Source organism: Fistularia commersonii, chromosome 2, assembly GCF_037954325.1.
Source record: "Fistularia commersonii isolate RoL2024-O1a breed Wild chromosome 2, RoL_Fcom_v1.0, whole genome shotgun sequence".
NCBI classification, from domain to species: domain Eukaryota; kingdom Metazoa; phylum Chordata; class Actinopteri; order Syngnathiformes; family Fistulariidae; genus Fistularia; species Fistularia commersonii.
The window spans coordinates 13,038,808-13,053,918 of NC_141285.1; the positions used below are offsets into that span (position 1 = coordinate 13,038,808).

The window sequence follows — 15,111 nt, forward strand, 5'->3', positions numbered from 1 at the left end:
TAAATTAGCTTTACAGCAATTCTATAGCTTTAGGGAGAAATCTATCTGTTCATCCAATCATAAAACAGAAGTTTGGGAAATGTAGAACTTTCAGACAAATAATTTCATCCATTACAAGCATTTTCTTCTATGCTAATGGTCATACATTGTGCATTATGTAATTTACATATAGCCCTAAACATTTTTATTTGAGGATAGAGCAAAGTTTAATTAGAAATGTATGAAAAGAATCAAAGTTAAATATATCAAAGGGAGAATAACTCATTGTTCATGAAGACTCAAGTCAATATAGTGATATACACAAATGCATGGACACGCACACACACATACACACTCACACACATACACAAATTCACACAGCTGCAACATGGTCTAGTGTTCAAGGTTCTCCACTTACTACATTTAAGGGTTACACACTTCAACCTCAATTAATATTTTCCATTATTATTCTGCGCAGATAAACACACAGTTCTTCACTTGATGAGGTCAACAGTCAGGCTTAGTGTTCACTTAAGTATTTTCACTCACGAATAAACATGATTGTCTAGCGCTATAGACCACTAGTTGATTGAGGGTTGTGAGCTGTCAAACGGGATGCTTTGGCCACACAGGCATCACCTTTGTGATGAAGGTATAATGAACATTTTTATATGCATAGCCAAGTCCATAAAAGAGAGCAGTTCACCAGCTATAATTTACAAAATGGTAGGATAGATGATTACCCAGGCTAGGGTTATCCAATGTTGGATAACTTAATGGCACTGCATTGCCATTAATGTCCTTGCAGCTATGTACCTAGAGGAGCTGGATTGTCTTAGTCAGCCTGCTGCAGGTGCAACTGTGCACGGATGATATGTGTGCAAAGTGTGTATTTTATACTCACTGCAAATCCACCTCCAGGCTCTCCAGGTTCACCCTTAGGCCCTGGAGGCCCCATCAAACCTTCAGAGTCTCCCTGTAAAAAAGATTTTCAACACAGATATGACAGTGGAATTTCCCTGATGCAGCCTACTCCTATTCTACTTACAGATGATTTTCTGTATAACTGGATATAAACAACAGTGACCTGGTTCATTAGAGGTGACATCTATTATGCCAGAGAGTATCCTTACAAAAGCATCAAATGTCACCAGATGTACTGTATGTATGTTGGAAACAGTTGTCCACAGGGAAGAGACAGTGGTGGACAGTGATAAAGGAGAGAAAAGAAGGAACAAAAAAAAAAGAAAAACAAGAAACATGCCCTGACTTTCGATTCACACACTTGAATGCGTTCCTGAATTTTATTTCATCTTATTATGAAAAGCCATTAACCATTGGAATGAGGAAAATACCCCAATATGTGTGAATTACACTCCTGTGCTGCTGCTCAACATTCATTTCTTCCCCCAAAAATCAGATACAAATAAAATGAAAATTCCATCAGTCCATCAGTCTACAATTGCCTGTGAGTGTGTATCACAATAGTGTACGGTACAACATCTACATGCTCCTCCTGATAACAAATGAACCACCGGAGTTAGAAATTGAGCTGAACCAGCTATCATTTGGAATTTGATTTACAGGAAATTAGGTATTTTGTATAATCCATGAATACGATACGTCTCTTCCCTCTGGAATTCCAGCAATGAATAAAAATCAATGTATATAAAACATTGTATGTGGATCTACAAGAAGCAACATTAATAAAACTACTAATCAATGGCAAATATTGATAGTTTATATACTAAAACACTAAAATTTAAGATTATTTGTTTAGTATTTACATAAATAAGCTCAAATTGCTCTTCCAAGACCGGATGATATATGAAGACAGATGATGAATGCACTATTCTCGAACTCAATTTTGCCGCAAATGCTTGATTTATGTGACTCACTCAACTTTGATATGGTATTATCATTGACCAAGTTCTCTGTCCTAGAATAGGTGGTGAAATTGACCAAGGTGTATGCTTCTGGAAGACTGTCACAATGTTTCTGGTTGTATTTCCAAGTTCAAAATACAGTGATGGTGATCTTGGTCATGGTTTATGAGACAAAGAAATGTTCTTATGTAATCACGGCAACATGATTGATACATTTTCTGTATCAATTATCATTATCATAACATTATCATTTTCTGCACATCTCATGTTAGGAACTTTGAAGGTCTCCAATACAAACCAGGGGTTTGTTGTTAAACAAATTCCACAATCCAAGGAGGACACATGATCTGATTTACATTTTCAGAAAAAAAAATATTTGAAACTACATGAATTGACTGTCCGTAACTAGGTTAGACTGTTCCTAGTTTTGAAAACAAGTTATTTGGTGCAATGCCTTTTGCATTAACCAAATTTAATCAGAGCTCGGCAGTGCCCTCTTTTTAAGTAATAAGTTGTTAGAAGGATCAACATGGTGGTTAATGCCTTGGCCTCAAAGCATGAAGGACCCTGGTTCAATTCCCACAGGATAGTTTGCATGTTCTCCTGGTGTCTGCGTGGGTTTCTTCCCAAAAACATTCAGGAGATTAATTGGAATAAATTGAAACGATTGCCCAGATGTGTGAATGGTTGTTTGCCTCAATGAGACCCTATGATTAACTGGTGAGCAGTCTGGGGTGGACCCTGCCTCCCAAACATTGTCAGCTGGGATTGGCTCCAGCATCCAACCGCAGATGTGTAAATGTGAGAGTGAATGGTTGTTTCTCTCCATATGTGGCCCTGCAATTGACTGGTGACCAGTTCAGAGTTTACCCTAAGTAGGATATGTCGTAGATAATGGATACACTGACTTTAAAAATGTTTATTCTAATATCTTAGTCCCATCTTGTAATGCCACAGCTGTGTCTGGAAATAGGAGAAATGTTGTAGCACTTGCAAGGTGAAAGCACAATATCGGTGTTGTCTAATAATTAATTATTTTCATCCCAATAAACAAAATGGGGTTTAGGGCTTATGTACCGAGTTCCAAACACTTCTTGATATTTGAAGAGTAAAATATCAATGAGTGTCATATAAATATGAAATGTTTATATTTTCATATTTTAAAACTGTGCATACATACATTTATGGATGGAGGCTGATATTTGATTTTAAGTAGCACATTTTCAAGATACAGTTTATATAGTATGTTGCTATGTCATTTTTTTAAGACAAAATTTACATAGTAACATACTTTTTATATATGTTCACAACGCATGGATTTACCGTTACCTACATATTTCAGATACATAATTTTACATGTCACTGCATTTTATGTCTCTATCTGGACTTTCTTGTGTACTTAGCTATAAATATATAATAAAATGCAGTTGTGAGATCAAAGTTAACATTAGTGCAGAAAAGAGTGATAACACTAAGATTTGAATGGATGCACAGACTCAGCCCAGGACAGTGACTGAATGACTGCAGTGGGCTGAGAGTTGAGCATGAAGCTTCATTTATTTTGACAGGTGACGCACCCCATCAAGCATGCATGTCAAGCATACACTTTACCACTTTGTCACTTTCAGCACAGTACTTGGAACAAGTCCAACTAAAGGAATATACCATTGTGCAAACAGCAGAGTTAGAGGCTTCGAACACACAGCGAGCACAAAGTTGCAAGATGATAAAATATGGCACACGGGTTGGGGAGCAAGGTAAGTAATCAGAACAGTGTCTGGCATGTTTAACATGTGATAAAAAAATTTGAGCTTTATATTTTTCCGGAGATGAAAACTTAATTTGAAGTTTCACTACCTTTTCTCCTTTCAGTCCATCTCTCCCAGGCACCCCTGGCTCCCCTGGCAAGCCCTGTAAACAGAAGTAAAAAGAGACACATCTATCATCAGGCCTTCATATCCTTGCCCACATTTATCTCCTCCTCCTCATTGCTTCACTGGGTGCTTAGGTGGGCTGCCATGTTTCAACATAATTTCTCTTTGCTAGGATTTATGAAATGTCTCTTTTTCCCTCCCTGCTTTTGAATAAAGACAGATGCTCATTACCAAAGCAGGTGTGGAGAACAGATTGAGCCTCTGCCTCAATTCTTGGCATAAAGAGCTTAGATTTGCCTCTTTCCACAAATTAATTTTTAAATTTGATTACCGATCGCCTGTGTAAAAATCCCGCACTTTTCTGATGACAACCTCTGTGTCCCTGCTAGTTGAGGCTTATCTGTTTATCTCTGTCCTTCATTGCGGCATGCTCAGCCTGAGGATATGGCAAGGTGACAGATAACGCCATGAAAGTCGGCAAGGCTTGACATGAAGTGTTACTTCCATTAAACTTACTGGCTCGCCTGGGAGTCCTGGGAGGCCGGTAGGTCCAGGCAGGCCTTGTTTGCCCTGGCAAACACAAAGGAAAACTTTTACTTTTGGGATATTTCCCACCCTCTTTTGATGTCACAACTGCAAAGGTTTGGGGTTTTGTGTCTCAGACATTTTTTTCAAGAGAATTTCAAATATCAGGGTTGCTCAAGGGCTGCCTCTGCTGCCTTTTAATTGATTCATGGATAGTTTCTTGACATACAGTACACTGTATGTACCCCGAGAACGTCATTGTGCGTAAGCATCAGTAGCTTTGCATCCACAGGCTATTTCAGATGAGAGCTTATATGCTCAAAATGATTTTTTGAATAGGTAAGTTTATCTACAAACCTTTCCAGCTCATTAGATTTTCTATATACACAGATGAACAATATACTCAGCATAATCCCATGAAAATGAAACTGTTTTCATTAGGCTGTGTTTAAAACTGTACATATACTTCTTCCAAGGTATGTGGATATGTTCCTATGGATATGTTTCTATTGTATGTTAAAACAATAAATTATATTAATTTATATATATATATGTATATATATATTCTAATTAATTATATATACACATTAATAATATCTGGGTATTGTCTTCCATATGTTTATATTCATTCGGTATTTTAATTTCCAGTTTTATCCTCTACTTGAGAAACAGGTGATGAGATAAGCACAGGGCTCACCTCTGGTCCTTGTTCTCCCTTTAGTCCAGGTAAGCCTGTATTTCCCTATTTGTAGGACAAGGGGGAGAAAAATAAAGAAATCAATCTGAATTTTTTTCCCTATTAAACATACATTATGCAAGGTCAACTTAAAATATTTAGCAATTCTCTGCAAGTAGGTTCCTGCAAAAACATTTTTTATTCTTGGCGGTAGTGCTATATACTGTACATAAATACACATTTTGAAGTCTGACATCATGGTAATAGGATTTGGGGCTAAATATGGCTAGATACATCTCATTTCCCATGCATTTATGGGTTCTTTTTGTCTACCCTGATGTCCTTCCATACACAAAAAAAACAGGCAGTAGACTGTAGTAGTAGATGTCAGATAGGACTTGCTCCGATATTTGTTCGAAGCTATGTCCAGGAAAATTAGTACAGAAAAGTAATGGATATTAAAAAAAAAGAAAAAGGAGAAAACTGATACATCATCTCCAAGACACTTTAAAATTTAATTTCTTTATTTGACTGCAGTTAATTAGACCTGCTGCTAAGACAGGCTTTGTTCGTACCTCAGAATAAAATCTTAAATAGGTGTATGCGGCACATGGTGTTGCTGCATGGGTTTCTATATACAAAGGAAGTAGACTGTCTTGCTATTGCTCTAATGGATTTAATGTTGAAGTACAAAGACTCATAGAGCCTTTTCTTTTACAATAACAAAGATTTGACAAGCATGAATATATATTTACCGTACTTGGCATGAAGGACAACATATGATTATCAATTTTATAAACTGTTGGTGTAAATGCAAACTTCCAACTTCACCTTGAGGCCTTGAGGTCCTTGAATTCCATTTTCACCCTGTTAAATGAAAGGAAACGGAGCCAACTGAAAACTCTCACATCATACGGAAAATACTTGCAAAAGAATGGTAATTTAGTACCATTCATATGCAGACTGTGATGGTAATTAAGGAAGTGCTCACAAAGGACATTTAAATGTTGAGGACATAGAATACAGTCATTGCCAAAAGTTTTGAGAATGACACAACCATAGAAACATCTGGCAAACACCTAAAAAACCCTGAAGGAACAGACTTTGTAAAAGTGTCACTCAAAACTTTTGACCATGACTGTAGTTACATTGCAATGCTGTCAGAAGGGACAGATAACTTTTTGATCCTAAAATTTGCCTTTACAAAACAATCAGTATATGATATACAGTATAACATTAATATTCACACAGGCAAATTAAATTCTCTTTTGCAGATGAAGCAAATAACAAGACTATATTCAGGATGAGTCACAAGAAGTATAATAAAAAACAAAGGTCTTAATAACACAGGAATGGTAGTATGTCGAAACATTCCGAGCAGTAGGGATATCAAATTCTAGCAAAATCCGTGTGCATGAAAATGAAAAAAAAAAAAAAAGGACTAGACAGCCTTACTTATACGATGTAAAGAATTTGCTTTCTTTAATTGTTTTGTATTTCTACCCATTTCTCAATGTACATAGTTTAAAACCATAAAACAGTGTATATATCCATTGCTAACTGATTGGGTTGACCTGCCAAAACAACGCAAATTCAACAGGTTATTCTCACACATTATTTAAACCATCTCTGAAACATCTGTTTCTGCTTCAGCACATTCTCACTCCATTTTAGAGAGGTAAAATGAATTCCCTAGATTAGATCCAAGGATGCTAAATGGCTGAAGTGGCTCATACACTCATTGATTGAGTTACCAATAATCTCAATTCTTCAAAGACCTAGCAATTGTGGTAGGTAGGCATTTATAACTATCCCAGAACTGTTGAGCTACTCTGATGGACAACTGGTACTCATTTATTTTCAGTTTTATTCGTGAAACCCAGAAACTGTTTGTGGTCGGGCCCTGTGTATTTTTGTATTGGTCGCCAGTTGATCTGCAGTTTTTGGATTCAACTGTCCTTAAATAACAACAAATAACAATTTCTCGTTTTGATGTCTAATTGACAATCATATGCAACTTGTGTTCCTCTCTCCTATTTCTACATCTGAGCAGTATATGATGTTAACTTGGTCCATCTAAATATAATGTCAGTTTAATGGGAACCAACATAAAAATAATAATGAAAATGGTTACCTGATCGCCCTTTTCTCCTTTGTGTGTTTTTGCCAACATTTCATCCTCAAACACAAGAGAAAGAAAAAAACCCAGTGTGATTCAGCTGCCGATAACATTCAATGTCATCTGAAGGTGGAATGTAAACATTACATAAAAAGCTGCTTACAGTTCCAGGAAACAGTCTTAATCCTTGCGCTGTCATCACCTAGAAGTATTGCAAAACACATGGACAAAATGTTCTTTAACTGTATGCACAGTTTGAACAGCTCCCTGTCCGGCGGTCCTTCAGGACCAAAACCTCTTGCCACAAAAAACGGTTTCTTCCCCCCTGCAGCCTGCCTCACCAATAAGGCCTGGAACCTCCACTGACACTGTTTTGACCCCTCCTCTCTTTGCAGCACTTTGCACTCCTTGTTCCCTTGCAGTACCTGTTACTCTAGTTCTAATTGGACTTTTTATGGTTATTCCATTTGTCAGCTAAGCACTGCTAAAACAAAGGAAATTCCTCGTATGTGAAAACTAATTGGCAATTGAAGAATTTCCGATTCCTGATAAATCTAAATTAATTCAGTGCAATTTATTTTTTATCATATCCTCTTTCTCCCCTCCGTGAGCTTCCACCTTACCGTGGTGGAGGGGTTTGGTATCCCAGTAATCCTTGGAGCTATGTTGTCAGGGGCTTTAAGCCCCTGGAAGGGTCACCCAAGGCAAACAGGTCCTAGGTGAGGGACCACACAAAGTGCGGTTCAGAAGACCTCCCATGAAGAAGACAATCATTGGATTCAGTTTTCCCTTGCCGGGATGCGGGTCACCAGGCCCCCGGGCTCCCCCCCGGAGTGCGACCCAGGGGCGGGGCTTGGCAGCAGGTGTGGGCATGTTGATTGCTGGTCAGACCTGGCAGACCCAAACGTAATGTGAGGGTCTGCTAAGAACGTCCAGCAGAGTCCCCTGTTAGAAGTAGTTTCAACTCCCACCTCCGGCAGATAACAACATGTCCTGAGGGAGGCGGGAGACATTGAGTCTGAATGAGTGACGTTTCATGCTTCCATTGTCGAGGCGGAAGAGTGGAGCTGCCGCCGTAAGAAGTTGCTGAAGTTGCTGAAGCAGTCAGAAAGCTCTTCAGTAGTGGGAGTTGATGAGGTCCGCCCTGGGTTCCTCAAGAATCTGGATGCTGTTGGGCTGTCCTGGCTGACATGCCTCTGTCACATTGCGTAGATGTTGGGGACAGTGCTGCTGGACTGGCAGACCGGGGTGATGATCCTCCTTTTTAAAAATGGAGGAACGGAGGGTATGGTCCAACTACAGGGGCATCACACACCTCAACCTCCCTGGTAAGGTCTATTCAGCAGTGCTGGAGAAGAGAGTCAGCAGGGTCATTTAACCTCAGATCCAGCAGGAGAAGTGTGGTTTTCGTCCTGGTCAGCGAACAGTGGACCAGCTCTATATCCTTGGTAGGGTCCTCGAGGGGGCATGGGAGTTTGCCCAACCAGTCTGCATGTGTTTTGTGGACTTGGAGAAGGCATTCAACCATGTCCTGCGGGTAATCCTGTGGGAAGTGCTTCAGAAGTATAGGATATAGAAACCCATCATATGGGATGATCGGTGTTGGAGCTTGGTCTGCATTGCTGGTTGTAAGTTGGACCCGTTTCCAACCGGAGTTGGATTCCACAAGGGCTACCCTTTGTCACTGATTCTGTTCATAACTTTTATGGACAGAATTTCTAGGCGCAGCCGGGGCATCGAGGGGATCCAGTTTGGTGGCTGCAGGATCAAGTCTCTGCTTTTTGCAGACGATGGCTCCATCAGGCCATGATCTCCAGCTCTCATTGGAATGGTACACAGCCGAATGTGAAGCGGCCGGGATGAGGATCAGCACCTTCAAATCCGAGATCATGATGCTCAACCGCAAATGGGTGGAATGCCTACTCTGGGTCAGGGAAGAGGTCCTGCCCCAAGTATTTCGGGGTATTGCTCACGAGTGAGGAAAGGATGGAGAGGGAGATTGACCGGCGGATCAGTGCAGTGTCTGCTGCAATGCGGTCTCTGTATCACTCTGTGGTAGTGGAAAGGGAGCTGAGCCAGAAGGGGAAGTGCTCAATTTACCAGGTTGATCTAAGTTCCCATCCTCATATATGGTCACAAGCTAGGGGTAGTCACCAAAAAAAAAAGATTAGGGATACAAGGGGCCGAAATGAGTTTCCTCCACAGGGTGACCAGACTGTCCCTTCGAAATAGGGTGAGAAGTTCAGTCATCCGGGGGGGAGCTCTGAGTAGAGCCTCGGCTCCTCTGCATAGAGAGGAGTCAGATGAGGTGGCTCGGGCATCTGGTCAGGATGCCTCCTGGACACTTCCCAGGGGAGGTATTCCGGGCATGTCCATCTGGGAGGAGACCACAGGGTAGACCCAGGACACACTGGAGAGATAATGCCTCAAGGCTGGCCTGGGAGTGCCTTGGGGTCCCCCCTAAGGAGCTGGACTATGTAGCAGGGGATAGAGAGGTCTGGGCCTCACTGCTCCGACTCCTACTCCTGCGACCCGACTCCGATAAGCAGGGGAAGATGGATTGATGAATATCGTCATTCTTTTATAATTTGGTAAATTCCATTAAGAGGGGCCGTACAGTGGTGCAGTGGTTAGTGCTCCTGCGTCACTGCCAGAGGTTCTCTGGTTCGATTCTGAGAGACAGCCTTTCTTTGTTGAGCTTAGATATTCTCCCCATGTCTGTGTGGGTTTCCTTGCACAGTCCAAAAAAATGCAGTAGGCCAATTGGAGACCCTAAATTGCTGAAACCTGTACATGAGCAGTAAAGTACTGCATACAACAATATTTGGAAAAGAACTTATAAGATTCAGTTTAATGGATTATAAAACGATATTATAAGGTAAAAATGAGACAGATAAAAGCATGATTTTCTTGGAGCTGAAAAGAATGCTACTGGAGAAACTGGTGGTAGTGCATGCTTGTAAAACCACTGTTCTTCCCTGTTACTTAAACACAGGAGCAAAAGAAGAGTTTATAATGGGTGGGTAATGATCTGACCCTTTGCTTCTGCTGGGTAAGGGAAATCACCGCTTAACTGACAATATTATCTGCCACACAGTGCAACCAAAGACTGGTGATAAATATTCAAACAGTCATTTTTTTTAAATGAAAATTGTTTTTACCACTATTCTACCATATCCAGGGTGAACTACACCTCAGTACACATCAGTGAAGACAAGAAATACCGTGATATAGCTTCTGGGAAGGAAATTTAGGGAAAAAAAATACTAGCAAGACCTCAGTGTTTTGAGCAGACATTTAAACATCCTACACTGCTATGTTGGTATTATGAAAGTGAACACTCTTGTTTAGACAGAAAACAGTGAAACCAGCATGAGAGAATTATGTATTCAGTCTGTCATTAAAAATGGCTACTTTTCACATTAACATCTTGCTAACGAGATATAAAACTGGGAGTAAGAGGGAAAGTCATTAAATTTTGTTTCCGAGCTGCAGTTGCTCAATCAGTAGCAGATCATTGAAATAGGATCCAGATAGACACAGCTAAATATCAGACCCCATGATTCTTGATCCGTGGGCTAAAAACCTTTTTCCTGTCCCACTTTCTAGTTTTTAAAGATCAGTATTTATTTCAGTCTAGAGTACTTCTTTTGAGTAAGAAAAATCATATAACGGCTCTTTACCTGATTTGTTTGGAACAATAAAATATCCCAGCTACAGTCGGCTATCATACAGTATATCAGAAGATTCGTAAGATGAAAAACAGACCAGGAAGTCTTTCCTGAAACATTAGACATAACTAGTTTCATTCTCTTTGAGAAACATGAACTTTATAAACTCTAATTTGAGGCTGAGAACTATATGTACTTAACTACAACATAGAAAAAACAATAGACATTTATAAAATGATACCATGAGAAACACATGTCAAGGCTTGAAGTATTTTGTTTATAGTGCTGCACAATGTGCATGGTTCCATCAGCAAAAGAACCCTTCAATGTGAAAAGGCAGCCATAGCTCTTTACTCAAACGGGAGGTAGGGAACCTTGGAAGATACTTAATTATTTATCACAACCAATACTGACACTATCTTTTAATGGGCTATAAATACATTTTAAGTGCCCTTTTACGACTACATTGTACTTACAGGGCCGGGAGGACCAGGAGGGCCAGCATCCCCCTAAAAGACATAGAGATGCGCAATAGACAAATTATACAAAAACAGAGAAATAAAAGTGTTAACAGATTTGTAAAGGTTTATGAACCATACAGGGCATGTACTGTGCATATACATATGTACATGGACACAGACACACAGACCAACACACACACAAGCACGCACAGACACACACCAGAGGAAAGAGAGGGAAGGGTAGAGGAGGTTACTATTGTAGACCACAAAGTGGTCTTCAGTAAAAGTGAAGTGATGAAAGCATTGAAGAAGGTGAAGAGTGGAAAGGCAGTTTTTCCTGATGATATACCTGTGGAGGTGAGGAAGTGTTTAGGAAAGGCAGCTGCAGAGTTTCTGATTAGACTATTCCACAGGATCTTAGAGAGTGAGACGATGATGAAAAAGTGTGAAGGTGCCCATTTTTAAGAAGATTTTATTTTTAGACTAAAGGGGTGTGCAGAACTTAAGTAACTATAGAGGGATAAAGTTGTTGAACCATACAATGGAGTAATAGGAAAGAGTAGTGGAAACTAAACTGTGAGCAGAAGTCAGCTTTTTTTGAACAGCAGTATGGCTTATGCCTCAAAAGAGTACTACAAATGCAGAATTTGCTTTGAGAATCCTAATAAAGAAGTACAGAGAAGGTTAAATGGAGCCATATTGCGCTTTTGCAGACCTGGAAAAAGCCTGGGAAAAGCCAAAAGGAGAACAAGAAGATTTGTATCTGTCCTGAACATCTGCATCAGTGCCTTCTGGCAGTTCAACACACAAGGTTCGGATCAACTCTGTTCTGTTTGAGACCATCCTCAAACAGAGTCTGGTCCAAAGGACATTCTGATATTGTCTCATTGATGTTTGTGACACGCTCATGTGAGCCCATGCCTCACTCATTCCTGTCACTCTACCAGATGCCAAATGGTTGCTTTGGCTACTTTGAAATCATACGCCAGTCCTTGATGATCTCGCTGAGGTGGAACTTTGCTTGAGTAGGAAACTATTAAATCATCTGATGTCCGTCAAGATAAAGATTAAAGAAAACACATTAATTTTTGAATGCTATCTAAATTCTGGGAACATGTGGGCTCATTTTTAATCATTGAAAAGGTCACACAAAATCAGTATTTGCATATTGAGTATATCATTGGACAGTGTAAAAGTACAAATCCATCTACAATCATATCTTTCTTTATCTCTGGTTGCTTTGCAACATCATCATCATCATCATCATCATCATCGTCATCATCAATAACAAACAACCAAGGTTTCTTGTTTAAACCTCTTGGGATTTCAGGAACCCAGTTAGGATTAAATTTGGCCTCTCCTTTAATGGACCTACCACAGCATTTCTCACAGATGAATATCATCAAAATGCAGAGATATTAAATGCATGATCTAATTTGGAACTTCCATTAAATTATACAGGATCATTTACATTTAGCTGACAGGGCATTATGTAGATTCCAGGGCATTAATTAAATTTTGATGAAAACGAGATTTGAGAATGGACTTGACAGTTACAAAGAAATACATGTTGGAAACTCTTGAATTGTGCTTTTCAGCATCACACTGAAATAATATATTGGCTTCCTTGGATAACACTTTACCTTTCCACTAATTTTTGTGGAAGTCTTTGTTATGACAGTTTAGTTATAATGTGGCCAACAGAGAGATAAAAATATTGACTAATATATGCTGGACATGGCAGCATGGTGGCAACTTCCACAACACATATAATAAATGCATTTTCTAAAAGCATAGTTGGTTCTTTGACTTGAGAATATTGGAAATTGTGATCCCTTACTAATACTGGCCACACAACCCCTGTACCAACTTCATCTTCCAGTGTACACAACTGTTTTTGGCCCATTTTCTGACAGATCCAATGTACATAGGTTGGACAAAACTGTAAATAATAAAACCAAAACTAAACATGAAATAAAGTTAGTTTCTCTTTGCAACTTCAACCAGCACAGGTGATTGCCACTCGAAAGTACAATACAACACACTCAGACAGGCAAGCATGTGTGCAAACACACACCCCCTTCAACACACACAGAAACACACAGAAATAAACAAACACAAATCACAAACAGAGAGAATCATCGCATGTCACAGTTGACATTGATGCAACTTACTTTTTGTCCTTTCATGCCCTGGGCCCCCTCAGCACCCAGCTGACCCTGTGGGTGGAGGTCTTGGTTAATGACTTGGTAACACAATAGCTTTGTAAATGTTTCTTAAGGAAAATACATACAGGGTCGCCACGCTCTCCTTTCAGCCCCTTTTCTCCCGGGACCCCAGAATCGCCCTTTTCCCCCTGTATATAAATATAGCAGATCGTTTATACAGTACAAGACAGTGTGTTGTATTAAACTTAAGCAAATAAATAAAAAGACTAACAAACTGACATAAGAGCAACAACAAGTGCTTTCTGCATGACAGGCCTGTGTATATAAATATAGCAGATCGTTTATACAGTACAAGACAGTGTGTTGTATTAAACTTAAGCAAATAAATAAAAACACTAACAAACTGACATAAGAGCAACAACAAGTGCTTTCTGCATGACAGGCCTGTGGGTTGTTTTTATTAAAAAATTACTTAAAGTTCTCAGATCCTTCATTCACCTTATGTCCAATTCCAAAATAAATAACAGTAATTGTGCGGTCATAAGTGAGCTTTCAGTTATTTCAGTCCCTGACATGGGTTTATAAAAAACACATCACTATTGAATGAATCTGTCCTGAGCATATTTAATAAAATTTCATTCTGCCAGTCACTTGAAGAATGCTTGGAAAACAGCATGATGTAAAGACGTACAGTTCAATGCATACAAGAGTTGATCGTCAAGATATATATGTGATTGTCTAACTAAGTGTCAAAGTTTATGCATTTGACACTAATCAGACAGCTCTGCTTAGAAGTCTTATATAAGATTATATATAAGTAAAGATATTTCTGCTATTGGATTTCAAGACTAAGGCATTACTTCAACTCCCAAATGAAAGTAATTGAAACAACTCATTTGAAGAGATACTGTTCCCCCATTCAAATTATGAGCTGATATTAAGTCTGTAGACTGATGCCCTGTATGAACAGATGGATGGTCTTATTAAAATTTGAGGTGAGGGGGAGGGACAGATTGAAAAAAATGACTTTGCAAAGTAATTGAATTCTGTGCTTTATCAACCACAAGGGGACTTTTTTCCAATATAATCTTACCAGGAAATAAATTGTTGTTATACAATTTCTTAAGGAGCAGTCCACATGGAAAATTGTTCCTCTTGCTGGGCTTGTTTGCAATTAGTTGTGATTGACATTAAATTGAAATCACACCTGATGGCAAATAAACCTGGGATGCCACTTGTGAAAGGCTTTTACAATGGATTAGACTCTGAAAATATATTTTGTGATTATCTTTGTCAGACCTCTATAGCATATTATTGACAATCTGTTGGTTGTTTGTAACTGAGCCAGTTGGTAAATGTTATGACACAAGAGGATAATCTAATGATTTTGAGCCTTGTGTGGATTACCATCCTTTTATCCCTGCTTTAATTTTACTTACCAGACTTTTACACTATATTGTACAGAAACACAGACATTCGACAAAACCAGTTTATCACCTTTCTCTCCCCCGAATCGATCCAAGTCTCGAAATAAACCCTTTTGTGTTCATCCAGATTGTCATTAATTTCACTATCAGAGTCGACCAGGAATTTTCCCTGTTTGCTAGAAGCTGATCCTATTTGTCTCAGCCTCTTGTCTGCCTGGCCTGTATGTCTGACTGGTCTGTTTTTTTTCCTTTTCTTACATCTTTCATGTTGGAAAACTGTCTTTAAATTCTGCCCAAGATTTTTGTTATTTTCTGAGCCATTACT

At 39.2% G+C, this 15,111-nt stretch overlaps 1 protein-coding gene across 1 annotated transcript in view; it reads right to left on the minus strand.

The window, feature by feature from the left end:
- LOC147236402 (uncharacterized) overlaps window positions 1-15,111 on the minus strand; it is a 105,857-nt gene that overhangs the window by 27,781 nt on the left and 62,965 nt on the right. The window contains 10 exon segments of the mRNA XM_086168166.1: window positions 884-955; window positions 3,723-3,776; window positions 4,256-4,309; window positions 4,962-5,006; window positions 5,772-5,807; window positions 7,075-7,119; window positions 7,223-7,261; window positions 11,207-11,239; window positions 13,366-13,410; window positions 13,485-13,547. Coding sequence (XP_086024292.1) covers window positions 884-955; window positions 3,723-3,776; window positions 4,256-4,309; window positions 4,962-5,006; window positions 5,772-5,807; window positions 7,075-7,119; window positions 7,223-7,261; window positions 11,207-11,239; window positions 13,366-13,410; window positions 13,485-13,547 — 486 coding nt within the window.